This window comes from Impatiens glandulifera, chromosome 1 (genome assembly GCF_907164915.1).
Source record: "Impatiens glandulifera chromosome 1, dImpGla2.1, whole genome shotgun sequence".
Lineage (NCBI taxonomy): Eukaryota > Viridiplantae > Streptophyta > Magnoliopsida > Ericales > Balsaminaceae > Impatiens > Impatiens glandulifera.
Genome location: NC_061862.1, coordinates 13545448 through 13564698, shown reverse-complemented (window position 1 = coordinate 13564698; position 19251 = coordinate 13545448). Strand labels below are relative to the sequence as shown.

Here is a 19251-nt window from a genome sequence, read left to right as displayed (position 1 = left end):
TGATTTACTTGCAATTTCATGAATCTTGAGTGACAATATTGGTATCAATTTTAGATAAAATTGTTTGATGGTGTTCACAAATTTCTGCTTTAGTTATATGTTAGACATCTTCATTGAAAACTTGTTTCTATATATAAATTATTGTTGGAAGTGCTTCATAAATGGACGGTAAAAGGCAACATATTCATACAAGACAGTGCCAAGAAAAAAAACATGGTCTTAAGTCTATATGTCGTGCATAAATAGATCGGAGGACAAGTGACTTAGTTCAGTAGGCCGTCTTGAAGTCTTAGTTCAGCAGGCCGTCTTGAAATGGTAATTGAGAATGTTGAGAGAAAACTAAAACATGAGTAAGTTCGCGCATAAATTATATAACATAATCAATTAGGACAAGAGAAATATTTGGTCTAAGCATGGCAATAATTTTTTTGTTGGTATGAATATAACCATGTGGTACTCTTTGAAGTTGAAAACAATATTCTTCTTTTCCAGAGAAATTAACATTTTGCATGTTCAAGAACATCCTAATAAATTGAAAATAAAACTAATGAGGACACTACATTTGATCATGTCATTTTGGGGATTGAATCTCAGATGTAGATGAGTTATGACTTCTTGATATAACAATTGAGAATGTTGAGAGAAAGTAAAAAAAATCAAGTTCGCGCATCTCCTCAATCTCTTTCTCTTCATTCTCCTTCTCTTCATTATCATTCTCTTCATTCTCCATCTCCTCATTCTCCTTCTCTTCATTCTCAATCTCCTCATTCTCATTCTCATTCTCATTCTCATTCTCATTCTCTTCATTCTCCATCTCCTCATTTTCCATCCTCATTCTAATTCTCTTCATTCTCCATCTCCTCATTTTCCATCATCATTCTCATTCTCTTTCATTATCCTTCTCTTCATTATCCATCTTCTTATTCTCCATCTCCTCATTATCCTTCTCTTCACTCTCCATCTCCTCATTCTCTATCTTCTCATTAATCTTCTCCTTCTTCTCATCTTCATTCTCATTCTCATTCTCCTTCTCATCATCAAACATCGTCTTCATCTATTGCAAAATGGAAAAACATTCTGGTCAGTTTATAATTGCATTACTTCAATGGTGTCGTCGCGAGACGATCGTGCCCTTCGCGTGACGACCGTGTCTTTCGCGAGATGATCGTGCCCTTTGCGAGACGATCGTTCCCTTCACGATTCGCGAGACGCGATCATACCATTTTTAACGAAAACAATAAACAGATTGAGGAAGAAGAATATCAGTTACCACAATGCTCATGCTCGTGCTCGTGCTCATGCTTGTATCCGTCGAAGATTGCCGTCGTGGCTGTCCGTCGATCGCCGTCGTTTAGGTCTTCGTTTATAGAGAAAGAGGAGAAGAGCGAGAAGAGAGAAGGAGGAGAGAAAAATGAAAAAAAATGCGAAGTTATATTAAATAGTAAGGATATTATGGACTTTTCACATGTCTTTCTTTCGTGTGACGATCCTGATCCTTTCAGGTTACGTAAAGTCGTAAACTAATACTTTTATCAAAAACTTTTTAAGGGGCGACCAACCCATTTAACCTGTTTTCTAAGGATCATCTCATCAAATTTCCTTTGTATAATAGAAATAATTTTTTAAACTATAGATAGGTAGAAGACTATAATAGTATAGCCACGTGAAGAAATCTGAGCATATTAACTTTATCAATGATAATGATGACAATCCAATCCAGACACAACTAAAAAACATATATATTTATCTGAACATATAATATTCGAGTTATATAAATGTTCTTCTATACTTTTATGGATGTTGTAACTATTTATTGCAAGTAAAAAGTAAAAACCAAATAGTTTTAATTACAAGAAAACAAAATCGAGAGAGAGATTCAGAGAGAGAGATTAGAGAGAGAACGAAAGTCAAGTGTCTACGGCTCTGAAAGCTGAATCCCAAGAAGCTTGGGGGGAATAGAATACACACAGCCACCGAACAACGATGCACCTCATAAATGCTGTGGCGGTAGTACGGATGGCCTCCAGAGGTATGGGATTAGAGGAGCAATCGACATCAATTCCATTCGGATCCGCCTGGTTCTTCGTATACGCCGGCATCTCATGCGTCCTCGTCCTTTTCGCCGGCATCATGTCCGGTCTTACTCTTGGACTCATGTCTCTCGGTCTCGTCGAACTCGAGATCCTCCAACGCAGCGGCACTACCACCGAGAAGAAACAAGCTGGTCATTTTTCCCTAATTCCTTCCTTTCTTTCATTTCATTTCAGTTCTGATCTCATTTTAGAATACAACCCACATTTGGAATGTGATTGATTGATTGCTTGACAAATGTTGTAGTAGTAGTAGTAGTAGGGCATACATACTATGAATCTGATTATTTTCCTTTCTTCAGCGGCTATCTTACCTGTTGTTCAGAAGCAACACCAACTTCTTGTGACTCTGCTTCTCTGTAATGCCTGTTCTATGGAAGTAAGTAAGCAATCAATCCTATTAATTGTTTTTTTTATCGATTAAACTAGCTAAGAAGTTGGTATATGATGGCAAACAAAAGAGTTCCCAATTGCCTAAACTGAAGATTTAAGTTGAAATGGACTTTTGCAGGCCTTGCCTATATACTTGGATAAATTGTTCAACCAATATTTAGCTATTATCCTCTCTGTGACATTTGTTTTGGCATTTGGCGAGGTATGATATGCAGATAAACTCTACTTTGTTTAACCTAAAGTCTTTATGGATGGGTTTTTATGTTTAATTCCCTCATTTTATTGTCAGGTAATCCCACAAGCGATATGCAGTAGATATGGGTTAGCTGTAGGTGCAAATTTTGTTTTGCTTGTTCGCATATTGATGGTAATATGCTACCCGATTGCTTATCCAATTGGAAAGGTATATTCACGATGTTATTGTTCTAATTTTATTTCAGATTGAATTTTTCTATTCAGGAATTTAAGGTAGATTATGATTCCACATTTGGAAACAAACCTTTTGCTGGATAGAGACTTCACTTAAATTGTAGAGTATAACCGTCTTACATAAATATCAAATAAGCTTTATGCTTTTGAATTTTCATTTGAAATAAGAATGTCATATCTAAAATTGGTTTTTAGTATTAGTTGAAGGACAGTACTAGTTCAATACTGACCCCTAGAGAATTATCAGTATATATGAGATGCTTTTAGGTCAACATTTCTATTGGTTCGAGCTCTTAAGATTCTCCCCCTTTTCAGATGCTGGACTATGTACTTGGGCACAATGATGCATTGTTTAGAAGGGCACAATTAAAAGCTCTCGTATCAATTCATAGCCAGGAGGTAAACTATTTCATGCGCTGAGAAGCTAATTTGAAAATTGATTTACATGATTTCCACAGATTTTGTCTCTTTACTTATCCAAAGTGCTTTACAGCATATATTGGGTTCTTTTTTCATCCGAAAGATCACTGTTTCAAATTCATATTCCAGGCTGGTAAGGGTGGTGAATTGACACATGACGAGACTACCATCATTAGCGGGGCCCTTGACTTAACTGAAAAGGTACGTAGACCGCTCAAAATGTCATACCACATGTATTTTATTAGTTCATACTTTTCTGGTAATGTGGTTGTTTGAAGTTTTATTTGGATTTGGTTATCTTTCACTTGTAGCTAGATCTGAAACTGATTTGATTTAAAATGTATGGATAGTAGATTCAATGTGAAAATGAGATATTCCTTTATTTCATAATGTATATATTCTGATAGATTTAAACTCTGGTATAACACCTCCATACATGATACAACAATATATGGAATATTAACAAATTAAGCTCCTTGAACCGCCAGATAATAAACGATGCTGAATGTTGGGATGGCTCACACCAAATATTATTTATGCCTTGAATCATTTTGGTTAATCCAGAATGAGTCTAGATAATGTTTTTTCTTCTTCGGGATTTCCTGATAGTGACGGTTTTGATAAGGCATATCACACAGTATTCTTTGTTTTGTTTTGAACAGACGGCTGAGGAGGCAATGACACCAATTGAATCCACATTTTCCTTAGACGTGAACTCAAAATTGGACTGGTAAATCCTTGTTCAATCTACTTTGACGATTGCTAGAGAAACAGTTGGCTTGTTTGGATTGAATCCAAATAAATCACCCTTGCATCATCAGTCACTACTTCTATCAAATCATCAACTATATCCTATTGAGTTTTTCTTATGTTGATGTTCCTGAAGGGTTTTTATTTGATGCTTTGTTTGGTGCAGACACTGATTTGTTGACTGTTTATATGACTACACATGTCATGTACTGGTTTGGTTTTCTCCATGGTGCATGCGACCTACGCGGTGCCATGGATCTATAAAAATGAGTCTCGCTGTTTCAAAAAGAAAAACCAAAATATTAAACATAAAGAATATTTTGGTCATTTAACCCAAATAGTCCACTTTTTCATCAAAATAAATCTTGGAATATTTTGGGAAAAAAACCTTCACCTAAGAAGCTCCAGGTTATTGACATGTGAAACTATGATTAGGGAGGCAATGGGGAAGGTCCTTGCTCGTGGTCATAGCCGAGTTCCTGTATATTCTGGAAATCCCAAAAATATTATTGGTCTCTTGCTGGTGAGTTCAAACAGCCGCAACCCTTGCAAGTAGAATAAATGTCTTTATCTTTCTTTTGTTTTGGATTGACTCAGGTCAAGAGTTTGCTAACAGTTCGTCCAGAAACAGAGACTCCCGTCAGTGCAGTTTCCATCCGAAGAATTCCACGGTGTGTGTTCCTGTTTTATCTTTAGCCAACCATTGGAGACCTTGTTTGTTCAATTTCTGTCAATACCATAAAAGTACATTTAAAGAGACTGGTTTGAATTTTCTTGTCAAGGGTTCCATCTGATATGCCCCTTTACGATATCCTGAATGAGTTCCAAAAGGGTAGCAGCCATATGGCAGCGGTGGTGAAAACGAAGAGCAAAAGCAAAATTCCTCCTGTGAGTGAAACTGCAGGCGATGAGAATAGTAGCAATAATAATAATGTCACCACTAGTGGGGATTCACAATTAAGGACTCCTTTACTCCCAAACAAGCAAGGAGAAAAGCCTGAAAGCATTGTTGTGGATATCGAGTCAAAGGCATCTTCTACTACCACAATAAACAAGAATACCATCTCTCAACATAACGATCCATCAACATATGGTTTGCCTACATTGTCAGAAGATATTGAAGAGGGTGAAGTTATCGGTATCATCACTTTGGAAGATGTTTTTGAAGAACTTCTGCAGGTAATCAATTGATCTCCATTCACTTTTTGTTTGTTTTAATTTTTTATCCAAGACATTTTAATATTTTATACATTCTTTCAACTAAACAGGAGGAGATTGTAGATGAGACCGACGAATATGTTGATGTTCATAAAAGGTAATATAAAAATTGACTAAAACATGGACTTTGAAGGGAAAAAATGAAAGAAAGAAGTAAGATGAATGAAAATGATTTTACATGACAGGATACGAGTGGCTGCAGCGGCAGCAGCTTCATCAATGGCTCGAGCCCCGTCTAGTAGAAGATTGAATGCTGGCCATATAAAGACAACAGGCTTAGGAGCAGTAAGCTGATTACAAACTTTTGTTTTGTTTTGTTTTTTTCTTTCTGATTTTGATGTTGATAAAACTGATCAGGGTGGAGGGCAGAATAAGCTAGTGCAGACCCCAAGGAGGAACACTGAAGAGGATGTGGCTAAGTCTCAAGGAGGTGGTCTTGGCGAGCCACTTTTAGATAATAAGAAACCCGAAATGGGAAAAAAGATTTAAAACTGCAATGAATGATTCTTGTTGTATGTTGTTTATCTTACATAATATAAGTATCTCAACTTAATTGGAAACGAGTTCAATAAACAATCAATTAACCGCCTTCTTTGTGATGTTTCTTTATGTATAATATATATGTTTGTTTCATTGTAGAAGATGATGATTATGATGTTCAAATAGGCAACAATTCATATTGTATGGGCTTCAAATATACAGAAAAAAATACAGTTGTCTGAAATCAATTAAGAACTGAAGTTGTTTGTCTTTTTGCCGTACTAAAAACAAGGACACGTAAAGTACTTGTATACCACAACTTTATAAGTTATAAATTTGAAGGGCCCCTTCAAACTTTATGCATGCCCAACTCATTACAATATTCATAATCTTTTTAAAATAATTATAGTTTGTAACAGTTTATAGTAACAAAAAAATTAAATTTAACTTTTTCAAAAAAATCATCTTGTTGTGTACTTGTTTCTCGGGTATAGCACATTCTTAGATTTTCTTTTCTTTTCTTTACTTTAATAAATATTAATTAATCCATTTTTTATGAGAAAGCATTCAAAAAACATACATATATTTCAATGAAGTGCTATATTGCAAATTTGGTCACTGAAAAAGCAAATTTGTACTATAAAGAAGGGACCCTTTATTCTGCCCCTTTTTCTTTTGTTTTCTACAAAAGGAATATTTATGTAATTAGGGAAAACCCATTTTCAGCTTAATTTCTAATTGTTTAATCTTATCCTTTCAAAATATATATTGCTAGACAATTGATAATATAAATGAATGAATAAATGAAAGAAAGAATCAAATGAAATAAGATAAACACATATAATATATTAATAATTAGTTGATTGCATGAAAACAGAAATAGGAAGGAACCCACATCCACATGTACATCATCATCTTCATAGATTGGAACATTGTAAGCAAAATTGATACATTTCTTCATTAAGAAGAAGAAGAAGAAGAGCTATGAACATGTTATAATGGCTGGCTGGCTGGCTAATAATTAGGGTTATAATTTTAAGTAGATACTCTCTAAATTAACCCATAAGAAGAGGAAGGAGAAGAAGAAGAAGAACTAGCTGTATTTATGGCAACCAAGAAGCATAGAAATGCAACATCTCATGATATAGAACTTTGCCCTTTGTTGTCTCACCATTCTTTTCCATCTTCCATATCTTTCTCCCATATTCTTCTTGGCCATAATAATAATAATAAGATTGTAGAATCTGACTCAAGTCTCTGGTTCTAGCTAGACTATAGCTTTATGATATCGAATGAATGATGAATGATGAGATAAAAGCCTGCTGCAAAACACTTACTATTTATAGACCTCTACTTCACCTGCCAGATTGGACCATGCATACAACAATATATTTGACTTTATCATCACTTAAATGGACCCCATATGTTCCTTAACAACGTCTCCATGTCACGTGCTCTCTCCTCCCTTATTCTCTTCTATCTTTCTCTAATTAAACATCTTTTAATTATTTCTTCATTTTGATTTAATCACTTGATATTGCCTGTTACTAGTTTTGATCATTATTATTTTCACTTGACAAAAACTCTCAAATCAAAAACCTTATCCTCTAACCCTACCACCACACCACTCACCTTCTTTTTCTTTCTTATTTTCTCTTCTTTAATCAACACCTTTAATTAATTAATTGTTACACCATTTCAAAGACAATATATAACAATTGCAAAGCACACTTAATGCGATCCAAAGGAACGGATCAGTCCCACGAGTGTTTACGTAAGAGGGGCATGCATGTATGCGTGCGTGTTGAGTGCTCGGATTTATGTCGAAGATGCTTCAAATTGATCGAATAATTAATAAATTATTGGAATTAATTACAAAATTTGGTACATATAATTATAATATTAACTGTTGTCGTAATAAAAATTAAGCATAATTAAAGTATAAAGATTATGAGTTATTTAGAATGAACATAAATATCATTTATTATTTCGTTAATGAGTATATAAAATGTCACAAACCTGACTACCCATATAGATAATATAATTAGACTAGAGATTTTTTTTTTAGAATTAAAGAGAACTAATATGACATCACATAGTCATGATCCCCACTTAAACTGAAAGCATTTTCAGATGAAATCGAATTCGTGACATCTCAAAACTACTTAAATGCTATCAATAAAGGATTGACAGATCTAAACCTCACTTCAGATATTCGAGGATTGTTTCATCAAAGATCCAAACCTAGATTTGCGATATCCAAGATCGAGAAAAGATCCGAAGAATCCCTTCATGAACCGATTTTCACTACACACATCTATGTATGCATATTTCCGTATCTTTAGTTTATCTCATTTTATCGACATAAAATATTAAAATTACAGAAACTAAAGATTCTTTGATATTTTTTTTTTCAAAAATAGTAAATATATATATATATATATATTTAATATGAACCTTACAATTAAAAAAATATAATAATCTATATAAGGTAGGGTTTGGTTTGAGGGCATTCATTCATGTGTTAAAAGAATGAATGTGACAAATATGTCTCCCCCTCTCTAGTCTTTCAAATGTCCCATTTGGTGTGTTGTGTGTTTAACTAGTAGTGTCCCACAATGTCACTTAAAGAATGGCAAGAGATGGTTTTTCTACACCTTATCTCTTTAAATCTGATCATCAAGAATCAAAGATAAGATCTTTAATAGTTCAACATTTGAATCACTCACTCACTCTATCATGGCCGGCCGGCCGGATCTTAATTCAACTTCTTATTACTAATATTAATATTAATATTTTCTCTATCTAGCAACATTACTTTCCATCAATTAATATATATCCAGCTGTCACAATAATGAATTTTTTTTTGATGGTTAGTACTTTGTTTTGTCCCTAATATTTGATAGTTCTCCCCCCGGTTTTATTAGAAATGTCATCTTCTAATGTCTACTCAAATCTAACATATCTCTAACTCAAATTAAAGTGCATACAATAACACCTTCCACTTATTAGTTAAAGTAAAAACACCATAAGAAGATAAATAATTAAGTACCATAAATTAAGGTCCCCGCAAAAACAAACAACCCACAAAAGCTACACCACTCGTTATCTTCAAGCATGTCCATTATGTATTCCACCGACGAAGCTAGGGCACCCTCCCCCCACCCCCAAGATCCTCACACGAAAGCTCGGCAATAAACCATTATATACATCATATTTGTAAAATTGATTATTGTATGATATTCCACACAAAAGTTTGGGGGTGCCCTAAACAAAAAAGAAATGTGTTTTTATTTTTATTTAGTTTGTTATATTTTATGTTACATTAAAAACATATAATACTTTTGTAATAATATAATTAAAAAAAATGTAATTTAGTCTAGTGTGTTGAATGTTAGAGTAAATTTTTTTAGGGTTTCCGGAATGGACTTAGGCCCTATCTCGCTCATTTCACAACTTCAACTATCCTAATAAGTTATATTTTTTCGTGACTTTTTTTTCCACAATATTCGTCACAACTATATATACAATCTCTAATATTTATCCAATTTTTTTCTTTATTTTATAGAGAAACATGATATAGTAATAATCAGGGTTATAGGTGGTCCAATAAGATGAGTGCACATGTCAATAATATAAACAAAAATGAAGGGGGTGGAGGGGACAAGTTGCTTGTTATATTAAACCATTGACATGTGTTTGTTTGTTTGAGATTTATTTATCATCGAAATTATTTACGAGTTATCAGAAAGATGAAGCTAGAAATTAAGTCATCTATAAATACATATATAGTTAGCTGGCTTTGATGTGACTAACTAAGACTTTACAATCACAACATTCCTTTTCAAATAAACAGAAACACATGAGAAAAAAATATGTGATAACTAAATATAATCATCTCCTCTTTTTATCTTCATATCTTCATATGATCATCTTCATCATGATCTTGATCTATTTGTTTGATATATTATGAATTAATTTGCTTTCTTTCTTATTATATGTATATATGAATATGATGTATGTGTTACACCAAAAATACTAGGCATATTCACTTATTTGTTACGTTTCAATTCATCATGAAAAGCTAATTTATCTAGATAAGATAAACCTTATCTCTTACTATTCATGAAGATATATTAAGATTAGACAATTTAGACTTGCATGCCATTATTGTTTGTTTGCTATTTTTCTCCGTAACTTAAATATTATACCCAATAAGGGTTTTTAATTACAAGCTATGCATGGCCGTATATAGGAAATGAAATAAGGGTTTCAATTATTTGGGTTGTTGAAGATAAGGGTAATTTATTTCACATCAATAATGCATGCAACTCTTGACTTGTATTTTGTAATATACCTTCATTTCATTAAGTTATAATACACAAATTCCTTTATCTCAAATTCTTTCTTTCTTTAGCTAGAGGCCTGTCGAGGTTCCCTTCATCGAGTTATTCAAGTTAACTAGTATAATTCTTCAAAACTAAGTACAATTATATATATCCCTCACTTCTTTGCACGCGGCTTTTGTTTTTTATTTTAAAAATATAAAATAATTTCACAAGTTCATATTTTTTAGAATATTGCAGAATTATAATAAAAAACTCATAAATTTAAATCATACTTAAAACTAAAAATTACATTAAATAAGTTAACAAACTGGAAAATGAACAAAGATACGCAAAAGCAGATAAAGAGTTGGTTAAGATTCAAATAACCTAAGTTATTTAAAAATTAATGATTAATTGATAATGATTTTGAGGAGATACGAGTTAGGTTCTTGAGGGTTGAAATAGTAGGTGGGTTCCCCGCCTTGTTCTCTACTGTCATTCTCGCTGTACTTGCTGAGACAGCCATAAAAGGGTTATCCGATTGTTATCAGCGATGAAGTGCTTTTCTTAGTGAGGAGTTAGTTAAAAAGAATGATCCAAAACTGAGAGCATGACGTAGGCAATTTAAGAGCCTTCTCCTCCTCGGATTTTGATCGAGATCTTCAAACCTGCTTGCTTTCTTAATTAAATCTCGCACTTGTTTAATCGCACCATAGACCAAGTTGTAATCGAAGTAGACTAAGAAGAAAGGGGAAGATATTTTGGTAAAAATATTATAATAATATATATATTATTTTAGTATTTTGTTTAATGAATGAAAGAAAAGAAAATGATATTTAATTAATTTTGATTATTTAAATAACTCTAGTAAAACAAATCTAAATTGAGGATGAAAATAAATAAAATAAAATATAAAAAAATTAGTGTTGCCACCCTTCAATGTAACATCCTGATCATGTTCTACCTTTTTTTATTTTTTTATAAAGATTTTTCTAAATTATATATTAAAAAGCAAATAGAGTTACAATATAGCCAAAATACAATTTCCTAATCATCTTAAAACATATTACACCTAATATATAATTGAGTTGTTTCATAATCACATTTATTTCACTTACTAAAATTTTATATAATGTATCTGGTAAAAAAATATTATGATTTAAAAAGATAAATAGTAAATAAAAATGCATAACAAAAAGTAATTATTTTTATTTTAGATAAGTTTAATTTAATCATATTTTATTATTTTATCATTTTTTTAGATTGTGGTTTCTCTTTCATTTGATTTTTTTTTTAAATATTTTGTTTAAAAGAAAATAATTAAGAATTTCTAAAATTGAGAAAGCAGTAATCCAATCTCAGGCAATGGCCGAAAGCTGTTTTCCGGCGATCACGTCTTCTCCGGTGAGTTGTGTTCATCGGCGCTTCTTAGTTCTTCTAGGATCGATATATGTATTGTTAATTCTCTTGGATCTGCGTTTGTTTCTGTTTTTTTTTATCCTGCGATTATACTTTATTATCATCCATTTTGTTTTTAGATCCTTTCTTTATTGTTAAACAGTAGCTGTTTAGTTTACTGATCAATTGAAAACTTCATTGTTTTAAACTTTGTTTTTATGGTCTGGCTATAGCAGATATGTATTATTGACATATTTCATTTCTTCAGTCTTCCTTTCTATGATATACAGATGTTTGTTACTTGTTTACAAGATTTGAGATTGCATTTGGAGTCTTTCTGTAGTACATTCATAATGAGTTGTTTTAACTTGTTACAGCCTAGCCTGACTGTGTTAGAGAGATTGGATTGGGTCAGACAAATGCAATACTTTCTGTTGACACAAAAAAGTAAGTGTTTTAGATCATTTACTTTTTACCTGTTCAGTTGGCAGTCACAAATTCATTTCTTGATGATGAAGATGGAGGTCTCTTTCATCATCTTGAGGAATCCAGGGTGAAGGCAGGGAAAATAAATACAGAGAGTTTTTCTTGGTTTTAAGAGCCATGAAAATATAACTTCAGTAAGGTAAAAGTTTCATGTGCTTATTCATGGAATTGGGAAGGCAGGGAAAACAGTACTGTTTGATTCTTCTTTCTTCTGTCCTTTTAATTCTAATCTAAAAGAAACTCGGTGGCTGAATGTTATGATGATATTTTTTTTCATTTTAGGTTCCTCTATCATTGGTTTAAATTAAACAACAGACTTATTTCTAGCTAGGATGTGATGGTACATCATTGTCTGGTACTCTGGTTATCTATTTTCTCATGATTCAGCCTGTGATGATCTAGATGTAAATGTTTGTGGTGTCCTACATTGAATATCCCTAGGAAATAGTATGTGTGTACTTAGAAGTGGGCTATAATTACTTTCTATCTACCTCAGGTGTTTTTAGTCTACTTAGCTAAGAAATAAGAAGGGTTTATAAATGTGAAGCTACTTAGCTATAGTTACCCTTTTGAACTTGACCTAGTTGTTTTTTCTAAGGTGTGTAATAACACTATATTTTCACATGAATTGTGGGTCCGGGGCTTACACACCTGATAACTGGATTTTCATTGAGGTACCAAATTTTTTGCAAGGGTTCATTATATGAGACTTTTGTATCTTTATAAGACATACTTTTGTATCTTTACAAGACATGCTTGAGACCATTTTCCACTAGTATGGCTGTAAGATGTAAAGCTTGTATAATGCCAACTGCTTGCATTAGAGATTATCCTATTATAATATAGGAGTAAATAAGAGTCTTGTCAATAGATATTGCCTGTGAGGATGGATATTGTTTGCCAGTGACATTGTGATTGTATAGTGCCTGATGAAATAAATAAATTGGAGTGGGAAGTGGACACAAGTCTGAAGAGAAAGTTACTTTTGAAGTTGGCAGACATTTGATGAGAACATTGATCAAGGAAAGGAGTCTGTTAATTTGTCTCCATTCCATGTGGTTAATATTAATGAAGCTAAAATGTGAGTTTGATCCGGCTCATCTTTGAGTTATGAAATGAACTACACCAGTTTTACATTGTTTCTTGGACAATTCTACAACAAATCCACTCTCTTCCCTAGAGCTTGTTTGATGTGAGGTTATTTAAAAGTTCTGAAATCAAATCTTGTTTGAAAATGTGGACTTTTGGGGATTATTAGGGTTAAAGTACTAAAATATCATTTTATAAAAAATAAAGTAAAGGTATTTTAGTTGATGACCCAAAATCAAACAAGCTCTTAGGGTCAAAGAGCTCTTTCAAATTATTCAAGTTTAGTTTAATTTACACTGGGTGCCTTATGTACATTATATTAATTACCTGTAGGTTAAATTGAGTATGCGTTCTCAAAAAAAAAATTGAGTATGATGCTGAGGAATTATGTTCTCTTTCTTTTTGAACTTTGTCATTAAATAGTTTTTACCTGATTTCATAATCTTGCAGCCCGGTTTTCGCTCAATTTGAGATAAATATTGCAAGGAGGCGCAAGTTTTTATATTTGAAGTTGACGCTGCATTGCCCATCGCATTTTGAAGATTCTGGAATCGGCACTAGGTACATACTTTTCATTGGTTTAGTGCTGTTTTAAATATTTTTTTTGCATATAAAACTGGTTACAAAAATAAAATAAAATAAAGATACAAGATTTTTTCTGTTTCAAATATTTATACCTAATAAAGAAAGAGACAAGATATATATGTTTCAAGATATACATATAAAACTAATGAATAAAGAGACAAGAGACTCCAGTCCATGCTATCGTGATACTTTAACTTCATTGTCAGAAAAAAAGATTATTGGACATGAGGACCTACTAGAGAAGCTCCTTTTCTATTATTAACAAACAAGCAGGTCTATGAGTGTTATATTATTTCTAAGAAAAAAAAAAACACTTTAAGATTAAGTGGTTATTGATTTTAAAAAGGTACATGTGAAGGACACATAATTAATTTCTTAAAAGAAGATTTTAGATGATCTCTTTGACTAGAAGGTTGTATAGGGGGCTACATCATGAATTCATGATCCTTCAAATGTTTGTAATTAGGAAAAGTTATGGAATTTCTTTTTTGTGAAGCATAAATTTGTGTTATGATATCTTGATTCTTGATGCATTGGTTTGTATAAATCTTGGACACTAAAGTGTTAACTAAATTAGGTACATGGGAAGAAATAACTATTTGAGGAAGAAGGAAGATGGTTGGCTGAATGTAGGGCCGGCCCAAGGGTAAGCCCATCAAGCCACATTGGGCTTAGGCATCCCCATCCCTAAAAACAATTATATTTCTATTATATCTTTATTTTAATTATTATACATCTGGTTCAGGGGTTTAGTGGTATGATTCTTATTTTTGGTGTATGAATTGGATTCTTGAAATTCCCATAGTATTGTTATTTTGTGATATTTTTCACTATGAAAAATAATTTGGGATTAGGATTGGGCTAGAGTAGCTCAAATTCCCAATCCTCTACTTTTGAAGTTTAGAGGCAATAAATGCAGTGGTTAGGTTTTATGGATTGGATAGAACCTTACCAACCTTGTGATGTAATTCATGTCTCTTTCTCTATACAATTACCTTCCCATTTTAGCAATTGTTATGTTATTTTGTGGATTGTTTTGGTTTGTTGAGTGTTTGGATTTGAAGATTGCTTTGTATAGCTGTTTTCCATGTATTTTGTTGATGAGATAAAGAAAAAGATGGCAAAACAAGAATGCCATTTGTCATTTTAGATTTGACCAACTTATTTTTTGATTATTTTTTTGTTTGGTAAATGTAAAATGAACATTTGACTGGATTTTTATTCTCTAAATTTTTCAATTTGTACTTGTTTGGTTTACAAGTACTGAAATTTTTATATTTTTTATCCGGGTTAATTACCGCGGTGATTAACACGATCTTACATATATAAGCATTTTTAGTGATTTCGGCCCAAAAACTTTCAAATGGAATGATTAACAAAATTTGTATGTATTTTTCATACCAAAACATCCAATGTTATATTTGTTCTTGTTTGACAACCAATTAAGAAACAATTAAGGCCATTATGTGTTTGATTTTGGAGTAGGTCATAATTTTTTTTTATAAAGACAAAGATAAACTATTATCGAAAACAAATGGTCAACAATTATCGAAAACAAATAGTCAATGACTTACCAACGAGAGTCCGAATACTTTGAATATTATTACCTTAAAACTACATTAAATTTCCAAACAAGGAACAAAAGAATCAAATTAGACAAGGGGTGTCATTTATTTAGATTTCAATTAAGAAAAGTGTTTTTCTTCTTCATTTCTTGTCAATTAATTTGAAAAGAGAAAGAAATATAAGCTTATTTAGTATATGATCTTTACCCTTTCTTATTCTCTATATGGGTGTTACTGGATATTCCATAAATGTGATGAAGTAATCAATTTTATGATAATGGGTATGATTTAATTTATGAATTTAAGCTGTAATTTTGCAGTAAGGAGCGCACGAATGTCGCAATTGATCTTCATCATCTCTCTCCTTCACAAATGAGCAGTCTTTTCCTCATCCATGGCAGCTGAAACCTTCTCCTCAACCCTTTCAGTTCTCTGTAACCCTTCAAACAAAATTTCATCTGGCCCCCACTAACATGCGACATCATCTGATCTCCTTGACCACTTCCATGGCTCCATCCATCTCTCCCCACCATAGGAGACACTCAAACCCTAGTTCCAATTCCATCGGTAATTGCTCCCATTCTCTCTGCAAGCATTCACCTTCAGCGACTCTCGACATTCTAATCTTAATTCTCGTCCTCTTCTCCGGTACATTCTTGATCACCTCCTACTTCACTTACATATTCCAGTCTCTATCTCTCATCCTACCCCCTTTCTCGGTCGTCCTTTATCACTGTGGAGACCTTTTCCATGAGTATCCCGTTGTGTATCTTATTGGATTCGTCTCTTTTTTCGTTTTCGCTCTTCTTTCGTTCGAGATCTGTTGTGGGTATCGCTCGAGGAAGTGTGGGAAGAAGAGATGTAAAGGGTTGAAGAAGGCGATGGAGTTTGATTTGCAGCTGCAGACGGAGGAGTGTTTGAGATCGGGTTCAAAGGCGGTTAGAGAGATTGATGGCTTACCTTGGAAAGGTGGGAACGAGACGAATCCAGATTATGAATGCTTGAGAGCTGAGTTGAGGAAGATGGCTCCACCAAATGGCCGAGCTGTGCTGTTGTTCAGAGCTAAGTGCGGCTGCCCTGTTGCTAAGCTTGAAGGATGGGGTGCAAAGCGTGGTGGTGGTGGTCGACGGTCAAAGAAGTGAGTTCACATAACTTCATATATTGATTGAATTCACATTCTTGTTTTCATGCATGGTGAATTTGATATTATAGAGCAGGTTTTAAGCTCGTTTTGTTATTTCTGAACTTCTATTATGGAGAACAGTCATTTCTGGATCTTTTCATATAGTGTGGTTCTCGATGAAGAACATTTTGCTAACTTGTATGTTCCCCAGATCTGGAATCTGTTTCCATTAGTTGGTATTTTGGGTTTTAGAGGCATGATTGTAAAATAGAATTGAGAAAAAAAAAAATGCTTCAAACACCTTGGAATGCCAAAACTCAGATGCGATAACCAATAGAGATATACTGTTTGATCTCATAGATCGCCAATCTGTGACCCATGGCGCGTTTACTATGATGAAAAATCAATATTAGTTGTTGTGAATCTTGATTTATTTTCACTATATCCTCTACTATTAGCAAGAAGCTGGATTGGTTAAATTATCCATAACCAGTTAATCTGGACTTGAAACTGCATGATGCTCTAAATGGTGTGTGGAATTTGTGACAATACAGATGGGTATATTCTTAAACCCATCATGTAAGTATTAGTTCCAGCTAAATTAGAGTATGCATTAGTTAAGAGCTTGTTTGATGTAAAACGTAGTTGATTTGGGTAAAATGGAGAAAATATCCTTAGTAGTTAATATTTAAAATGTTACAAGGAATAAAGTAAGGGTATTTGGGTATTTTAGTTGATGATTTGATGAAAGAAGTGATTAATGCTGGGATAGTAAACCGCATCAAACAAGGCCTGCCAGCTATTTTCTTAAGAAGAATCAAATGGGAGGAAATGCATCTCAGGATTGCTTATGACATGTATAACCTGTTGACCACGAGTCTTCCCTTAACTCCTACTTGACTTCTTCAGTTTTCTTCTAATCGTTGGGGGGATTATTTGAAAATAATATTGTTTGATGAGAAACATGAGGATTTGGGTCAAAATGTTCTTAGTATTTGATATTTAAAAAATGTTTTGAAGAATAAAAACTAAGTGTATTTTGGTATTTACTTAGTCGATGATTTGAACAAATTGATAAAAGGATTATAGGAAGATGGGATCATCAAGCAAGCCCCAAGATGGTTTTTATATATTAATTTATATCATGTATGAACATTTATTTCCTTCATATTATTATTAGCATTTTTCAGATGCATCTAGGAGTCCAAGACATTGATTGTGTTTGCCTCAAGGACCTAATTCATTGAGATATTTGTAGTATTTGTGTTTTCTTATTTTAGTTCACTCTAAATCTGTCTGTAATTAGGGTTGTTACAGTTTCCCTGACAGATGAGTTTTGGGAAAAGTGGACTCTGTGTCATGAATCATGATTAGCTAATCAGTTTACGCCCCCTTATATTCTGTTGTGAAAATTATGAAAGAAAGGGTCTCATTCCCATGACTTGTATAATACAGTCTATTTTCTTTTTACAATATTGATCAAAATAGCTATTGCAGAACAGTTGTATTGTATTACTGGAACTATTCTGGTTTAATGAATAAATATCCTCAAGATTTTGCTGATTAGTAGATGTCATTTCACATTATGGAAGAATTGAAGCTTTCTGAAAGAGAATTGCGATCTATGTATCTGAAATGGCTCTATGTATTTTCTGAATGATCTGTTTTGATAATCATATGAGCATTTTCCTGTCTAATACTATCCCTTGGGTATGTGCAGGAGTCTTAACAGTTAAAAATGGAGGGGAAGGAGCAGTGAATAATAATAGCTGATGCTGGTGATGGTGATGGCTTTCTTCCAACACACATCTTAATTATGTCTTCTTCTCTCTTTTGATTGCCTTTCAAACTTTGAACTTTCGTACCTCTTGGACATTACTTGTACATCTTCGTTAGAACACAACACAACAGAACATAATGTTTTTTTTTTCCTTTCTACAAAAGAGGTAAGTATGTGAGAAGAGGATAAAGTGGGCATTGAACCAACACCACCAAATAAACAGATAAAAAATACAATTTGCTTTCACAGTTATCCTTTCATTTTGTTGAATGGGTTATTATATAATTGACCAGTTTTGTTTCAGTCTTCCTTTTTCAGCTCAAAATAAACCATTGCATAGAACTAGAGGTGGGCAGTGACCGGCTGTTTGCCTAATCGGGCACCCTACTTGGGCCGGCCCTGGGAGGCACATCCCCTTTGCCCACCTTTAACTCCTGCACATACCAGAAGAGAATTCCATGGCTGCCACAAGCAACCAAAATTAGGGGTCTTGATTTTAACCACAATCTTGTTTGGGGCAAAATTTAGATTATGATTTATTTTAGTCTTTTTGCACTTGATATGCTACTATAAATAGATACAATGCATAGAAATGTCAACTGAAGATTTAGAGAATAAACCATTATTCTTAAATCACTTTGTGAATTTATGCTGATTTCTTCAATTTGTTCAAATTATCTTCAATCATCATAAATCCAGGACATGATTTAGGAATAAAGGTTTATTCATTAAATCTTCAGTTGACATTTTGGTTACTAGAACCTTAGTTAACATTGAAATATCTCATTCTGAAAATGCATGTATTGTTATGTTCATTTATTCAATATAGTCAAGTTAATGATGATGGGAAAAAAGCTTGAGATTAGTATTTCCCAATCTTTGATGTCACATATAATCACTGCCAATGGGATAAACCTATTTTTTTATTTTTAAAAATCTCAACTGCTATCAAATGTTACAAGAGGAAAGGAAAAAATAAAGCATAAATAAGAAAAATTCGAAAAATTTATATCACATACAAATCCATTTTTTTCGAATTGAAGCGAATGCGTGTAATAGAAATTCTTTGAGACGCTTGTATCCATTATTTTTTCATTTGAAAACTCTTCTATTTATT

At 33.0% G+C, this 19251-nt stretch overlaps 2 protein-coding genes and 1 long non-coding RNA gene across 4 annotated transcripts; all 3 read left to right on the top strand.

The window, feature by feature from the left end:
- Positions 1–1865: 1865 nt before the first annotated feature.
- LOC124920760 (DUF21 domain-containing protein At4g14240-like) lies at positions 1866–6140 on the top strand. Its single transcript, XM_047461313.1, has 13 exons — positions 1866–2224; positions 2393–2469; positions 2602–2685; positions 2773–2886; positions 3228–3311; positions 3462–3533; positions 3995–4062; positions 4518–4605; positions 4680–4753; positions 4865–5261; positions 5351–5397; positions 5486–5585; positions 5658–6140. Exons 1-13 carry the CDS (start codon positions 1984–1986, stop codon positions 5787–5789), a joined length of 1578 nt encoding a protein of 525 aa, XP_047317269.1. The 5' UTR covers positions 1866–1983; the 3' UTR covers positions 5790–6140.
- Positions 6141–11460: 5320 nt separating this feature from the next.
- LOC124921887 lies at positions 11461–14714 on the top strand. Its single transcript, XR_007097726.1, has 4 exons — positions 11461–11512; positions 11991–12131; positions 13532–13642; positions 14244–14714. It is a non-coding gene; the product is annotated as an uncharacterized LOC124921887 (long non-coding RNA).
- Positions 14715–15544: 830 nt separating this feature from the next.
- On the top strand, positions 15545–18437 carry LOC124919970 (uncharacterized protein At5g19025-like). Of its 2 annotated transcripts, XM_047460342.1 has the most exons (3): positions 15545–15879; positions 16050–16369; positions 18075–18437. In XM_047460342.1, the coding sequence occupies exons 2-3, from the start codon at positions 16113–16115 to the stop codon at positions 18088–18090; spliced, it is 273 nt and encodes a 90-aa protein (XP_047316298.1). In that variant the 5' UTR covers positions 15545–15879; positions 16050–16112; the 3' UTR covers positions 18091–18437. The 2 variants fall into 2 exon arrangements, with proteins under 2 accessions (XP_047316298.1, XP_047316297.1); XM_047460341.1 differs by having other exon boundaries at positions 15546–16369.
- The last annotated feature ends 814 nt before the right edge of the window (positions 18438–19251 follow it).

Bases quoted from the DNA above. Each gene is read 5' to 3' on its own strand.
- LOC124919970 (XM_047460341.1), top strand. From the start codon at position 15,705: ATGCGACATCATCTGATCTCCTTGACCACTTCCATGGCTCCATCCATC.
- LOC124920760 (XM_047461313.1), top strand. From the start codon at position 1,984: ATGCACCTCATAAATGCTGTGGCGGTAGTACGGATGGCCTCCAGAGGT. The intron at 2,686-2,772 runs GTATGATATGCA...TTTTATTGTCAG, and splicing joins TTGTTTTGGCATTTGGCGAG to GTAATCCCACAAGCGATATG. The intron at 5,262-5,350 runs GTAATCAATTGA...TCAACTAAACAG, and splicing joins TTTTTGAAGAACTTCTGCAG to GAGGAGATTGTAGATGAGAC.